Consider the following 16,618-nt stretch of genomic DNA (forward strand, 5'->3'; position numbering starts at 1 on the left):
TAATTATCATTTGAAAAATCCCTTTTTTGAAATTTGCTTTCCATTTACCAGTTCTATCTATTTAGTTTGCTACAATAACTCAGATTATTAATCAAGGTATAGTTTGGGTCATATCAATGGAACTCATTGAAGATATATTCCAGGGTGCTACCCAAAAAAAGTTTGTTTATTGGGTTCCTGTTATTTTTGATTTTTTTGATTTTTGTGTGTTTTTTCTCCTTGAATTGGGGAAACAAAAAGTAAAATAAGACTTAAGTATTTTTATTTTTTCAGGTCAAATCAGGCCAACAAATATTAAGCACTTCCTAATTGCCAGGTATTATAAGTGCTAAGGAGTCAAAAGAAAAGTAACAATCATCTCCAAAACAAAATAACCCCCAGGTCTAGTCTCTGTGACAATCAGGAAATTCTTGATGTCTGAATTTAGAGTTGAACAAAGCTCTACCTTGCTGGGTTTCATTTTTGGACCAGATTATCTCTTACAGCTCAAATATTTTGAGATTTTTGTGGGTGACCTTATTCCTTTTTTTTTTAAGTGACTTGCCCAAGGTCACACCAGCTAGTCAATTGACTCCAGGGCCTGTGCTCTATACACTGAGCTACCTAGCTAGCCCAGGTTATCTTATTCTTGATTCCAAATACAGTTACCTCTGCCTCCTTGTAGTATATATATACCAATCCCAAGGATATTCTGGTGTTTTTTTTTTGTTTTCCTGACTAGGATTTCGCCAAGTTTGTAGTCTCAGTTGTACTTTTCCTCATAGGTGTCTTTTTAAATGAGGTGTCTTTTTAAATTGAATCAATTAAAGATGCCACTTTTACTTAGTTCCTAAACCATCCCACCTTCTTCCTTGAATGTTTTTTTTCTTGATGTCCCTAATTTTGATTCTCCTGCTGTTGTCTTGGAATTCTTTCTATAAAAATGCTTTATTGATGCTTTCTAAAACATCATTATTGGGGCAGCTAGGTGGCACAGTGGATAAAGCACAGGCCCTGGAGTCAGGAGTACCTGGGTTCAAATCTGGTCTCAAACAGTTAATAATTACCTAACTGTGTGGCCTTGGGCAAGCCACTTAACTCCATTTGCCTTGCAAAAAGCTAAAAAAACCCAAACGAAACAAAACAAACAAAAAAAAAACCATCATTATTTACTTCCATTGACTGCTCATAGAATATTCCTAGAACACGGAAGTGTACAAATTACCACATTTTACCACACTCCACATCTAGTGTTTATTAAATACTAAAATAGTTGTTTGATGGGAGAGCTTGGAAGAGATTTTTTTTTCCTATTCTTGATCTATGTGGTTCCAACCCCTCTTTGGTGTGAAAAACACAAATACACAAACATGTATTAAGGAGTTAGCACTTGAATGTGTCCCTGATTTCCTAGTCTTTCTCCCCCAAAGAGAGTCCGGAGGGTCTGGAATGATGTAACCCTCCAAAGCAGGAAAGAAAAAGGTCTCTGCTCTCCCAGGCTATTCCACCAACTCTTCTTCTCATGTAGAGACATGCAACCAGGAAGATCTCTCTTCCTCATTGAGGATAATCCCCCTTAAGGATCTAAAGTTACTGTGTTGATCACAATTCTGATGTTTTTCATTGTTATGAATTTCTTTATCTATGACCTCTTTCATGGTCAGGGACATACACACACACACACAAACACACAAACACACACACATATATATATATATATATATAAAACTGGCTAGAGGCAGAATCAGCACTGGAATCAGGGACTCTTAACTTCTCTCTCATTGCTTCTACCTTCCCTCCACTCTTTTCCATTCAGCTGATAGAACTGAAGTCATGCTTACAGAGAAGTTGCTCTCCCCTTTATTGTGTACTGTTTGTATCACATTTATTTATATCCAGATGCTACTTTATTTAATTTTTTTTTGTACTCACAGAAGGCAATTTGCCAGTCTTTACATTGTTCTGGGTGCTACTTTTATAAAAGTTCTTCATGTTTTGTATATATCCTATGTAATTGCTTTAAAGATTGCATTCTCTTATAAATGAATTTCCCTTGGTTAGATTAAGAATCTTCAACATGCTAATTTTGAGATATTTCTTTTTCATTTATAGACACAGATCATTGCTCCAAACCCAGATGACCCTGAAGACTTTCCTGCATTAGCTTGAAAAAGCCCTCATTTAACAGCATCATGAAGTAGCTCTGGCACAGCTATGGGAAAAAAAAAAAGACTTTCCTTGCTATGGGGAAGAGGGATAGTCTGAATCTATGAAAACAATAGAAGTTGCTTTTTCCCCCTTGTAGTGTGAACTTGTTGCACTTTTTGGTTTGGGAGTTTTAAGGTAGGTGCAATTCCAGAGATTCCTAGAGCATGAGGTTCTGGGTTGATAAAGAACCTTCTGCAAGAAGGTGAGGGACAATGATCATTGTTATACTCAAGGGATCTCAAATAAAGTTCAAGAATGATGTTTAAGATGCATATAGAGAGAATATATTGAAATTTTTCACAAAACTAAAGAGTAACATAAATTAGAAATTATATTCCATTGTTCAGGCTACATTTAGCCCTGTAGACACTGGAGGCTGTTTTCTTTCATTGTGAAATGATATAGTGTGTGTGTGTGTGTGTGTATATATACATATACACACACACACACATACATATGACCTGGACAAATTTAAGCAGTAATAGTCATTTTCAGTGTAAATGTTTTTGTTTTCTTTCATTTTCAAAGTAACTTTCAATTCTATGCCCTAAAAGACACTTTAAATTTTCTATTATGCAAATATTGGTCACTACCTCATGACATGTCATATTTTTTAAAGGGGTCAGAGATGATTGGGCAGGCAGGAGGGAAAAGACCAAAGCCAGGTAGGCTTAGCTTTTAACAGTGCCTTGATCTGTGTTGATGTTTTCAGTACTTAGATTCTTAATCAGAATCCTAGAACATTTATTTTAGTGTATACACAAAAATGTGAGACTTTTTGCAGTCTCTAGCTTTGAAGAAGAGTAATTAAGTTTGATGAATATCAAAAGGGGGGAGAAAGGAAAACCGATGATAAAGGGAAAAATGAATTGGTTGGTGGTTGGAATTAACTCTTATCTTAGGGCAAGGTAGCCTTTGGGGTTTGATTCAAAAACTATCATACTTAGCATACATAGCCTTTGTTCTTCCCTCTTTAGTTTAATTGCTGCCTTTACAATTCATGATCAAAAAAGCTACTGCAAAAGTTGTCCTTTTATCAACCCATTGGTGTTATCAGCAGAACCGGGAAGAATGTTAATGGAACTACTTCATTCCACTCTACTTCATTCCACTCTATTATTCAACATTATATAAGTGAAAAGAGGGAAGGAAACTTTTTCAATAAAGAAAAAAGTGTGGAGCCATATTATAATTCAGTTGCAAACTTATTCAATGAAGTGTGGAGCCATATTAAAATTCAGTTCAAACTGATATGCTCATGTATTTTTAGTCCTCTGGTATTAAATTCATATTTGAGTACTCTACAATATGTTAACAGATTTTGTATTATTTCTTCCCTTTGGTAAACACACAATAAAATGACTGCTAATGAAGTAAGAATGAATAATAGTTTAATACTATTCATTAGTATCTTGTGGGAACAGTATTATTCACATTTTATTTTTCCTTGTCTTGGCTCAGAAGAAACTGAAAAAGTAATAGACATATCCTTCTGGATGCAGGTTACATGTGGTGATGACTGACTTGACCTCACTTCACATTTAGCCAAAATGCTGTTTGCTATTCAGTGCACTATGCTGCAAATGCTGCACTATGTAGCTATGTCTTAAATCACATAATTTGCCTGGAGCCATAGAATAAACTTAATTTGGGGAAGCAATAGTTTTCAAAGGACCCATTGTCTCATTTGAGCCTTTTCACTTATTTTGCTAACTTAAGGCTAGCCAGGTGGGTGTGTGTAGAGATTATAGTTTACTTTTCAAAGGAGGGAAATTTTTATTTAGCCCCTACAACACAAGAGGCAAAGTTGTCCAGGAGGCATAAAATAGTTTGTTCCAGATCACTTTGATCTGGAAGTCCTCCAGGCATTTTAAATTTGTAGCAGTAGAATTCAAAAAGGAAGATGGATTGGATTAAAGCAAGAATTTAAAAAACTGCAATCTATTTACTTAGGGCCCCTGAATTTTTTAATAAATATAAGATCCCCAGATCTAGATGGTTTTTGAAACATGACACACATGTAGAATTATAAAAGGGTACACTAGCATAGTTATATGTTGATTTATCAGTGGAAGTTTTTTTGTTTAAAAATCATAGATTAGAAATTTCAGGTACAATGATTTTATTGATCAATCTGTAGTGGTAACTCCACTTTCTGATTCCATACAAATGCTACAGCAACATAATTTTGTATATATTTCTCTACCCTGTTTTGAACTCAATAAATATTGCCTGTATTTGTTCCTGTGAATAAATGTTAACATGAAGTGATTTCCTCCCTTTTAAAACAAGCCATTATTTCATCTGCACCTTATAAATTTTTAAAAGATGGTATATTTCTAGGTTCCATCTTTTCTCATCCCTACATCTTTAGTGAGTTTTTTCCCAAATGGTTGGATCTTACTGCAAAAAACAGTCTGCATTTTATGATTATGTACTCCTATAGGTAAATATAATTTATTGATTAGTATGTATAATTTATTGATTACTATGCCCAGGGTTGGAGTATCAGTTTTTATCATATTTACAATGGCGATAATTTGTCTGACCCACAGTACATTTTGGACAAATCGCAGTGAGGGTAGGTAGCATCATGAAACTCAAATATAGATGTTTTCAGGTACTTTAAGAATGCTTTCATGCTACATTCTTTCATGCTACAATTTTTCACTTCCAAGTCATTGGGTACCATTTTTTTCCTCTGGGTAGCTAAAAAATGAAAGAGTTGGGAGGGCTCTGGGTTATTCTGCCTGTTAACATCAAGGAAGAAGTGCAGTGGTAGGGAGAAGAGACAAAAGGGATGAAGTGACAAATCTAGTTTTCCACAGTGTAGTGTTTATAGATAGAATTCAGTGTGACTTATGAATGTCCTTTTATGAAAATTAAGTTGGGAAAGCTTCCTGGTAGAACTGAAGAACTTTCCACATGATTGCATTTCCTTTTTAATTTCTAAACTTTATAAAGAATACACCAAAATGGTTTCTATACCACCTTGATTGGAACACTTTATGCATACTTGAGCTTTTGGTGTATTTATAAAGTGTTCCAATCAAGGTGGTATAGAAAAAATTCATATAAATAGTAGTGAACTTATTTAGAAGTGGTAACAGTAGTACATTACTAGAGCCTGTTCTCACTACTAAAAACAAGCTGCTTCTCAAATTTCTTCCAAGTATGGGACACTTAAGCTTACAATATCCTAGGCTCAAGTATCAGTCTCATTTACTTTGGGGGGGGGTAAATTTTTAAGATCACAGATTACAGCTCTAGTGCTGCTGCCCTGTTATTTATTTGTACATTTCCATCTAATTTTTTGACAATCTTTTCCTTAGTCAATCTCATGTTCCTTTGCAAAACCCTAACCTAAAAAACCCATGATGCCTGGGCATTATCTTAACAGCCCTGTCCAAAATGTGTAAAAAATTTATTACCAAGGAATTTTTGCCTAGTGCTAGGCAATAAGTACTCCACAGAAACATTTGTTTTCTTACAATAAAAAACTCAAGTGTTTGATAGTAAGCTCCTAACACTCAAATCATGCTTAATTGCATTATATGTAAGAGAATAAATGTTACAACAAATCCTGTGATATCTTATCTTCAGATAATGGTTTTAAGGTTTTAATTATCAATAAAGAGACATGTATACCTGGAAAAAAATTTACCTTTACTAGACATTGATTGTGAAATCAAATAGATTTGTATATTTTTTGTGTTGTTACTGGGGAAGAAAGTGCTGAGGTGCAGAACTGAGGTCAAGATCAGGAAACTCACATTTACCTTTCATCCAATTCCCCTGCTACATAAATATTTGGGAGAAACAGTAACATTTGGAAAAAGCATTAGGAAAAAACTATATTCAAACCAAGGACACTGGATAATGGAAATGATTTGAATCTGAACTAGGTCCATCAGTAGCATATCAGTTTTAAAATTCGATTTCTATTCCTCCTTTCCCCCAATATTAGATAGCTGAGAACATTGTCAAATAAGTTCTGAAACCCCATAAAATTTAGGAATTAGTATCTTCAGTGCCCGGGTTTCTAGCTACGATTATTGATATGGTGGCAAGTAAAGTTTAGAAAACCAAAAGAGGAAATCATTTCATCTGGGAAAAAATGTCCATAAAGTGTCCCATTAACTGGAAATCAAATTTCATATAATTTTCATTCCTAGAGAGTTTTAACTAGGGGGATCATAGGTGTGGAATGATGCATTGAAACTTTTTTACATGGGGAAATAAGATATCTATAAAAATGCAAAAGAGGACTACTGATTTCATTTCCCCTTTAATATGTTTAATGAAATACTGAAAAAAAAACATTAACCAGTTAAAATTTTTTTTCTTCAACCTTTATTTGGTTCAATTACAAGAAACATCAATTTCTTAGAGATAAAACTTTAGAGATAAAACTTTAGAGATAATCTAGTCCAACCCCTAAACAACCCAAGGTCATACATAATTTGACACAGTGGCAAAGTTGAGATTCAAGTTCAAGTAACTCTTGACACTATATCCAACTGTCTTTCTCCTGCACAGTTATACTCAGATACTTCTTGAGAATAACAGTAGTGAGGAAACATTATCTAATTCTTTCTGATACTTTATAGCACTTTGATCAAATATTGGTCTTGCATCACAGATACAATTTTCAATGAATCTTTTTTTAGGATGTTGTCTCTTTACCTAAATATTTATCTCCTCTTCCCATAATGCCAGTCAGACTATCTGAATGATTCTAGCAGTCCAGGATGCACAAAAAAGAGCCTATTCAGACATTGTATATTATTATTTAGGAAAGCAATTCCAAATAAAAATGTAAATCTTTTCTTTCCCACTGTTGTGGTTCTAACTGGGTCTATTCTTTCATGCTACACACAGAATCATTTAGACTGGAATATGTTGCTGTATTTGAGCAAGGAAGACAAAGCATAGTGTAGTGGAAAGAGTTAGAGTATTGACTACTGTTACCGCTTAGCTGTGCTACCTTTGGCAAGTCTTAACACATCTGGGTCTTTGTTTTCTCCTCTGTATAATGAGGGAGTTAGCATAAATGATTTCTAAGCCTAAATGATATGAAAAATATTTTGTGATTTTATTATCATTTAACTTCATCTTAAATATTTTTGTTAATCTGAATCACTTCTATTACTTGATGGCCAGAATGACAACTGTTCACCACAGATTTTATTTCAATAACTTTCCCAGTGTGAGAGGCTGCCCATTCCTATCACTCCAGGAAAAAAGCCACAAATGATGAATTGTATTCTAGCTGTGACAATTTTTGATTATCAAATGCATTAACAAAATAAAGGAGCAGCTTCTGGTTAATAGTTTTTAATTGTACATGATCTTAGGCATACAATTTTCCACTAACATTTTGTATAAAATCAGTTACAATACACAAGATTTTCAAATGAGACAATTATTAAACTAGCTAGTTACAAGACATTATTATGAAGCTTTACCTGAAAAATACCATAAGTAAAATAAACATTCACTCTACCAGTTCCCTCTGATTTAAAAAATATGAATAGAAATATACATTTTAATTTTAAAAATCAAGACAATGGTTAAATAAGTACTGATTACTCAGTTATACTTGAAAACTTTATAACCTATGAGTGCACATTAGATAAAAATATGCAAATTGTTAATAAAAAATTGCAGTACTCATATCAGATGAACTGAGCTGCTGTCAACTTTTTTTCTCTCTATGAACTGGAGGTAATTTTCTACACACTATTAAATGTCCAGTCTTTAAAAACACATCTGCGGCATTTCCATTTAACAACATGGAGAATAAAAACATCTTAGAGAGAAGGGAAGGGAGGGGGTTAACCTCCCCCTGTCATTATTTGATGAGAAAAAAACCTGCTATCTTCAGGTTGGGGTTAAGCAAAAGCTATTTTAAAAAGTTTTTGAAATTCAACAAGGGGGAACAGGAGATGGCATGACAGAAGATGTATGAAAATAGAAATTGAAGCTATTTTTCACAAACTACTTTGAGTTAATTGGTTTTTACCCACAGAGGAAAAATAGGAATTACCTTTGGGCCTTTCTTATAGGAGAACATCTCCCAAGAAAGCTCCACAGTGAGTGTCACAATGAATTGTACTTCAGTTTCAAACAGGTTGACCCCAGTCATTCTGATGGGGAAATCAGATCCTAACTAAAACTTCAAGGAAAGAAGCGAGGTAGAATTTTGGAAAACTTTCCCCATGGCAAGGGGATTTAAGGGTTAGCGCTAACTTTTAGGACCAACATTTATGAACTTCAGGAGAGCAATCGACACTGATAGACAAGTAAGGCTACTTGTTGTACTGAGGCAATGCTTGGTGAAACAATCATTCACAGCTAGGTAAAAAAATACTTTCTGAAATATTAAACCTGGCAGTTAGGACAGATCAATCTCTAATCTTCCTTTTCCACTAAGGGTTTTATAGGGCTTTTTAAAAATTTTTCCTTTGCTTCCAATAAACTTTAACATTTCATAGATTATTTTTTTCTGAGAAAAGGAAGATGAGTAAAGCAGTTTCTTGAATGACCAAAAGAATTCACATACAATCATTTTCGATTTTATTATTTTCATTATATCAGTGCCCTAAAGATGGAAGAGCTAATAAAAATATTTAACTTGTTTAATCATGAAAATAAAAAGTGACCATGAGAAATCTACAGTGTTGTTGAATAGTTTTTTTTTTGTTTGTTTGTGGGGTGGGGAGGAATCCTATCAGAATTTCATCATGGTAGAGAGCAACAGATGGGGAATTTCCTTGATCAATGTAAATTGGTATCGCCTATTCAACTTAGGTTCTTTTTGAGATGCCAAAGGCACTGAGAAACTAAGAAACTTGTCCAGGGCGAGTATCTGTTAATAGATTGGATTTGAATCCAGGGTTTGTTCTATCTGCCTCTTTAGGGTATTGGGTTTCTTTTAAATAGGAAATTTTATTTTTTTTTCTTTAGGCTATGTTTCTAACAAAATGAGCTTAGAGTGAGAAACCTTAGAACAACAATTTGGTTATATTTTTGGAGATTAAAAAGCAAAAAATAAGAAAAAACTGACTTCCAATGATAGGAATTTTTCGAGCAGCCATACCCAGATCATCTTAATCCTTAAATATGTCCTTCTCTACTTCCACCCACATGTTCTGCTATTTTGTTTGGCTCATACCAGCTCAAGTTATTAAGGCGGCCAACAAAGAAATGCTTTTTAACCAAACTCAGGCTTCCTGTGATTAATTCTGGTATGAACAGAGTAGATGGAACATTAAAATAGGGGGAAAAGATCCTTGTTGACATTTAAAATTATGAGAAATTCAAGAAAGGCTGAGTTGAGGACTCATAATGTGATGGCTATTTGGAGATAATTTTTTTTTACTAGCCAAAAAAAGAAAACTGTCTTAACCAGTCTTGGGAGACAAGTTGCTCATTTTGGAGACATGGGTTTTCCCCACTTTGATTTAAAAGACCAACAAACTTAATAATGATTTTATAAATATATATATGGTCATTGATAGAGGAAAAGTCTTTAAAGAAATGAGATTCTGAATGAGAAGATTGACCTGAGAATTGGGGGCTTAATGTTATATTCACTTTTTATAACTGTGGGCTTCTCTCTTTTTTTACCCAACCATAATACAGCAGAATTGTATTTTCCTAGATGTAGTCTAGAGAGGAGCCAGCAGCCATGTTGGGATATAACTCTGCCTCTGGGTCAATTAATAATCGATGTCCTAGCAGCTGTTGTTTCTAATCCTACCCTCATCAAATCATTAGTCTCAAGGATGGAGAGGATTATTTTGTGCTAAACTGCAGGAACCTATGACAGCTACCAATTTCAGTGTGTTATATGAGAGAATTACCCCCTTACCCCCTGGGGCAAATGGAACCTCTCTTTTAAAGTTTTTTTTTTGTGTTTTGTTTTGTTTTTTGCATTTATAGGCTATAATTACAATCATCCTTTGGCCCTAGTAGGGCCTTTTTTTTTCCTTTTAACAACAGCTCTTAAAAATAAATTAGTATAAAAATAAACATGGCTGACACTCTATGCATTTGTATTATAAAAGTATCCATTTTCTATAAGATTTCAATGGTCCAACATCTCAAACTGGATTGCCTGAAACTGGTCTAGTGATGTAACAATCATACACTTCTTTTTATGTGCACATGGAAAAGAAATATATGTGAACTCAGGATACTCAAATAGTCTTTGCCATTGGGCCCCCATTATTTTATGTAATAAGATACAGATTTTAAATTAAATTTCTGTAATTGTCATCTAATATTCACAGAATCTACTGTTTCGTTGGTTTGAAGGCACTATATACAAAGAGTTACATTTAATAAAGGCAATAAGTGAGGTCTCATCAACTGAAGTCCATAGTTACAAACCAATACATAGTTTGAAACTAAGGAGATCACACAAGAAAAAAAGCAATAGCAGAATTTAATTAAAAGTAGTACCATAAGAAAAATTTAAATTACTTGTTAATTTGTTTTGAAAAGGGAAAAAAAACAGTATTTTTCTTTTTTTAAAGAAAAGCTTTCTGTGTTACTGGACAGCAAAACAGTGACCAGTCACAGGGCACTATTCATTTACTAAATTGTCTTGAAGATGAGAAATGAAGTTATGCAGCATTTGTACTATTTGAAACCAGTTCTCCTTCTTGACCTTCTAAAGCACAAATCATATTCTTTCACTAGTTTTCAAATGTTTTCTGAAGGAACTAATTTGTACTGAAACACAGTGTTTATATAATGTTATTAGTAAAACACTTTTTGGTGGAAAGCAAGCAGTTTGGTGATATGTGGCTAAATAACATGAAATCAAATTACAGCAACTCAAAGAAATGGCTTTCAAAAAAGCCATTTCCTTTTACATAATAATAGAACACTGCAAGGACAAATAGAAAATAAATATACAGAGAAGCCTGCTTTAGATTCTCCATTACCTTTGGAGGCCAAAAGCTAAAATGATTGCCATCACAATTTATACACATGCACCAAACAGATTCTTGAACCCTCTTGACAATAGAAGGCTTCATATTTACACCTGAGACTAAATTTACAATAAGGTTACTTTTGTTTGCCAAACTTCAAATATTTCTTCACACAGAGATTTGAGCTCTTCTTCAAATCACTAGCTTCAAGATTCATATTATTACATGAACAAATTCAACTATGTGAGCTCTAATTTACAATTATTTCATTAACCAAATCACTTAGTTGGAAGCAACTAAAGAATTTTCTTTTTTGTTTGGTTTTCAAACAAACAGTGCTGTTCCTTTTCCTAGAGGATTCTTTCAATTCCAGCCACATTTTTTTTAACTTAACACAACACTGTTCTAGTCCTTCGAATGGAGTGGCTATTGGAGAAAAACAAAAACAAGATGTTTAAAATGTTAAAAATGTGTTCGCAAAATGAAACATTCTAAAATCATTTTTGCCAATTCATGCTTAAAAATGTCACAACATTTAAGATGAACAATTTTAAGGGTCCTGGGGTACATTTTTAAGAGAAAGATTTTGGAAGTGTGATATAATTATTAGCCATAAGAGCATAGACAAATGATGATGCTGAACAGAAAATTATCCAATGCTGCAAGAACATTAAAACAATTAAAGTGCCATAATTTGTATAAGTACATTTGTCACAAAGTATTCTCTTTTCATTCCTACATTCTCGTGAATTAAGCCTGTGATATTGTTCTTCATTTGTGTCTGACTCTTCGTGACCACATTTGGGATCTTCTTGGTAAAGATACAGGAATGGTTTGTTATTTCCTTCACCAGCTCGTTTGACAGATGTGAAAAACTGAGGCAAACAGGATTAAATAAATTGCTCAAGGTCATACAGTTAAAGTGTCTGAGATCAAATTTGCACTCAGGAAGATGGCTCCAGCCAGGTTCAGCATTTTCTCCATTGAGCCACCTAGCTGCCCAGATGTAACTAATACAGAAAAATTAACTATTTAAAAGACAGAATTAGTAGCTCCAACAGTTTCCAGCTCAACTAAGAGCAGAATAACAGTAGACACAACTCCCTGCTTTATGGAATAGTATTAGAATATGCTATACCATCCTTCTGAAAGGACAGAAAGGTATGGTTTGATTACTCCATAAAGAAATGAACTATTGAAGAACAAATCATTTCCTAGATTCTTCTGATCCATCTCACTCCATCTCCTTAAATGCAATATAACAAAAAATTTAAAAGCAAAAAAAAATTCATAAAAACCAAATGCTTTAACTGGAGCATTTTAAAGTTTAAATCTTGTCATGGAAAGAACAGATTCTATATATACATATTAATTTCCACTAGAATGGCTTTTATTTGGCTCTCTTTTCATAGCTCACCCTGTTGGGTCTAAGTCATCAGATTTGTTACTGGAGTAAACTTTAAAGTGTTCTACTGACTTTGCCAAGATTCAATACTCACAACCTTCTGAACAAGCTAATGATATTAGACTGTTAAAACCAGATGTATTTTGATGTCTACTCAGAATAACCAGAAATTCTAAAGTTGTAAAACCCTGCAACCTGAATGAAACCAATAGGAAGTCTTTTTTAGGAATTTCAATGAGAGTGCTTATAGAACATCTGAGCAGGAAACCACTTCATAAAGAAAAGCATATCAGTGAAGTAAATGACAGAATTACTATGGAGGCAGAGCACCCATAGATATAAACACATGAAAAACAGTATCAAGAGAAAGCCTTACAGTCATAACTATTAGTACAATCTTCAGGCCCTGAGGAAGCTACTTAAAACACCAAGGAAAGAGCAGGGTATGATTTTTATAATAAACTGAATATTTAAAACAGACTCAATACTTGAAAATTCCTACCTTAGCTATTCTGAACTCTACTAAAATGAAGAACATAATTCCTCCTATCTATTCTATTCCCCTATTACCCCAAATCTCTTTCTATGCAGGTTTGGGTAACTTGAAATCTTTCTCATAGCCATTCAAATTAATAACACACTGCATGCACTGTGCCATCTAAACATGCTGTAAATTCATTCTTCCAAAGTGGTTGTTTCAAGTCCTATCAAAATTATGCATTCTGAGTCCTCAAAATTTGCTCAGGAACTTCCTCCACCAGCAAGGACAGGTCTGGACCACCACAGAATTCTCCAAAAGGCTAAGGATGTGAAAGGAATAGAAAAGCGCTGGATGAAGGTGGCAGATATCCAATATACAGCCAACTACCAAATGCATTGTAGCAGAGCTCTAGTCTTGAGCCAGAGCCTTGGGTTCTAGTTCATTGTAAACCTAGAAGACATTATCCAAACAAAAGCACCTTTAGAGGAGTATAAAACCCTGGCTTCTATCAAATGCCCAAGTACATCTAAAAGAAAAAAATATTTACAACATTCCTTGACCCCCATGACAAACTTAAGATATATCAGTACATTCTTTATCTGGACAATGAGTTTTTCAGTTCCTCTAAAGGTAGTGGGGAAAAGCATATCCCTAAACATTTTGGGAAAAAAAAGCTTTGAAATAATCATCAGAAGCTAAACTGCTTGGGAATTCTGAGAGGTTAAATACGCAATGCAGTATATTTTTAGAAGTAGGTGCTAAGGGCGGCTAGGTGGCGCAGTGGATAAAGCACCGGCCCTGGAGTCAGGAGTACCTGAGTTCAAATTTGACCTCAGACATTTAATAATTACCTAGCTGTGTGGCCTTGGGCAAGCCACTTAACCCCATTTGCCTTGCAAATAAAAAAAAGTAGGTGCTAAAAAAGCAAATTATCTCAATCCTAAAGTTGACTCTGCCACTCAGCAGTGCTTCTTCTTCTTTCCTACATTACCATCCTTAAATGTGTATGAAAAAGTTATTTTGGTTAGCATTATGTAGATATTTGTTGCTTTGTAAGAGTTGGTTTCAATGCTGCACTTGTGAGGTTTGTGATATTTGCCTTTTCATAAACAAGTCTGTATCTTGAATTTCCCCATGATTTGGCAAAGAATTAGAGTTAGGATTAGGATCTTGCTACAGAGATATTCTTTAGAATTTTAACTTCACTTTATAGTTAGCATATTTTCTCTCTTTGCTGATATGGCTTTTTGGTACATATTCAATCCAAGAAGGGGAATGCTATATAAAATGAAAAAGCTGGGACATTTGGAGTACTGGATAGAGCACTGGAATTAAGAGGGTCTGAGTTCAAATCCCACTCTGCCACTATGTGATTATGGGTAAAGTCTTTAATCTCCATTGGTTCCATTTTTATCTATAAAATATGAAAAAAGTTGGAATAGATTATCTCTGATTACTAAAGGAAAAAACCATGTGCACAGCTCAAAAATAATGAGAGTAACCAAAAAAAAAGCACCTAAGAGGGGTCATTATATAGAACTTTATAGTTTACAAAAATGCAGTTATCTCATTTGAGCTTTATGATCACTCTCTAATTGAAAAAAAAATCATGCAAGTCTCATTTATCATCATTTGACAAATGAGAAAGCTGAAGCACAAATATACTGAGTGACTGATCCAAGATTACAGAGTTTTTAAATTGTAGAAACAAGATCTGAAGCTAGATTATTTTCTTCAGAATGAATCCTATTTCCACTTCACCGCCTCTGTCTTCTCAGTCTATTCCTTCTTTTTCTCCCAAAGGAAACTTTAATAACAATACTTGTAGGAGTTTGTTAAACATAAAGCCTACATGGGATAAATGATTTGGATATATTACATTAATTTGGTTACAAAGTTCATTTTTCATTACAGGAAGATGAGAAAGTAAGAAAATGTAGTTGGTGACATATTTCATCATAATTGCCCACGACAGCTTTCCCAATGATTTGGACTATCAGATGTGGAAGGAGTTCTTCCAAATCATATGAAGGAGCTCTGAGATCATTTGACAAGAACTCATGGATGACAAGAACAGCAATTCTTAACTTTTTTAACCTGTCAAGAACAAGAGCTCAAAATGTCTAGTGTCTAGAATCAACAATGGCTAAATCAAAGCATGACATAGTGATAAAAGGTCCAGAAATAAATTCATAGTACATTTAAGAAGAAAAGAATCTACTCTCTCCAATGGTAAACTCCAATTCCTGTAGTGGACAGAGATGGTCCAAAAAACTGTGCTAAAAAACAAAACATGAATCTTTGTAGAAAGGTAAGATTCTTTCCTCACCTTTTAAAACTGCTTTTTCTTGCAGCAGATCTGGTAGTTCTTTGAAAAATGCCTGAACTGTCAGAAATGTTAGGTTCAGATGTTTTACTGTTCTGAACACTGGACTGAAGAATAACTCTGAAAAGTTGGAAAAAATAAAATCATATGAACTGTAATTGTTTTCAAATTGTTTGCAGAAGCCATTTTATTCCAGAATAAAACATTTTCATTATAGATTGACATGTTTCCAGAAATAAATTTGTTCACAGATGCTGAAGCATGTTTTGTAGCATATGTCCTCTGTAATCAAAGGCATTCTTGATGTGTTCTGTTTTGTCTAGTAATCTCCCCTTCTCAGGAGAGAAATATCAGGATTAAACTCGGGAGAGAAATACCAGGATTAAATCTAGTGTGTGCTTTGGGGAATCTGGATGAGCCTTTGACTTTTAAATCAACTACCAAAAAAAAAAAAAAAAAAAGAAAAAGTTCCCCTATGTATCTAAAGGTAACACAACTTCTAATGCCTAACTGGATTTCAGTTTTGAAAAATCAGAAATCAAGGTCCAGCAGGCAATAATCTATTCAAGGACAAACAGTAGGAGACAACTCAACATAGAGTTAGTTATTAACTTTTCTGGCTGTGGTCCTTAAATAAGGATGCCTTTTCACAACATTAATACCCATTCTCAAATTTGAGCACAGTATGAATTATAGCACATCTGTTACTATGCCTCCAAGTTTGCAGTGAAATAAATGTTCAATTGCCTATGTGTGTACACACATACACACACACACACACACACACACACACACACACACACACACACACACACACGTGCAATTTCCAGGTCAGAGAAATCCTTTTTTCCAAAGCAGGTGGGGCACCTTCTCTGTAACTAAGTCTTAGAGGGTTGCTTAGATCACTGACAGGTTAAGTGACTTGCCCAAGATTATACAACCAGTATGTCAGAACCAGACCTTGAACTTAGGTCTTCCGGACTTTCAGATCAGCTTTCTTATTCACGAAGTCATATTCTCTCTCTCTCTCTCTCTCTCTCTCTCTCTCTCTCTCTCTCTCTCTCTCTCTCTCTCTCTCATATGTATGTATGTATGTATATATATATATGTATATATATACATATATATATATAATATCAAGGTAACACAGTTTAAAAGCAAATAAAAATAAAAAATGTTATACCTAGGTAAAGTTTACATTTAATAAGAGGAATAAACCATTTGTTTCACATTATTGTTGAAAGGCAACAATAAAGAATGGAATAGTGACTCAG

The 16,618-nt window shown here is 34.1% G+C and overlaps 2 protein-coding genes across 7 annotated transcripts in view; one reads left to right on the forward strand and one right to left on the reverse strand.

Moving 5' to 3' along the window:
- Positions 1 to 2,280, forward strand: part of HABP4 (hyaluronan binding protein 4) — a 42,364-nt gene extending 40,084 nt beyond the window's left edge. The window contains exon 7 of the mRNA XM_074201440.1: positions 2,092 to 2,280. Coding sequence (XP_074057541.1) covers positions 2,092 to 2,148 — 57 coding nt within the window. The 3' untranslated portion in view covers positions 2,149 to 2,280. The remainder of the gene's footprint in view (positions 1 to 2,091) is intronic.
- A 2,974-nt stretch (positions 2,281 to 5,254) lies between these two features.
- The window catches only part of CDC14B (cell division cycle 14B), a 145,830-nt gene continuing 134,466 nt past the window's right edge, over positions 5,255 to 16,618 (reverse strand). Inside the window, exons 13-14 of one of the 6 annotated variants that reach the window (XM_074201436.1) lie at positions 15,348 to 15,464; positions 5,255 to 11,558 (exon numbers count right to left, since the gene is read on the reverse strand). In XM_074201436.1, coding sequence (XP_074057537.1) covers positions 11,522 to 11,558; positions 15,348 to 15,464 — 154 coding nt within the window. In that variant the 3' untranslated portion in view covers positions 5,255 to 11,521. The remainder of the gene's footprint in view (positions 11,559 to 15,347; positions 15,465 to 16,618) is intronic. The other 5 variants (XM_074201432.1, XM_074201439.1, XM_074201438.1 and 2 more) reach the window with 5 other exon arrangements.

This window comes from Macrotis lagotis, chromosome X (genome assembly GCF_037893015.1).
Source record: "Macrotis lagotis isolate mMagLag1 chromosome X, bilby.v1.9.chrom.fasta, whole genome shotgun sequence".
NCBI lineage: Eukaryota > Metazoa > Chordata > Mammalia > Peramelemorphia > Peramelidae > Macrotis > Macrotis lagotis.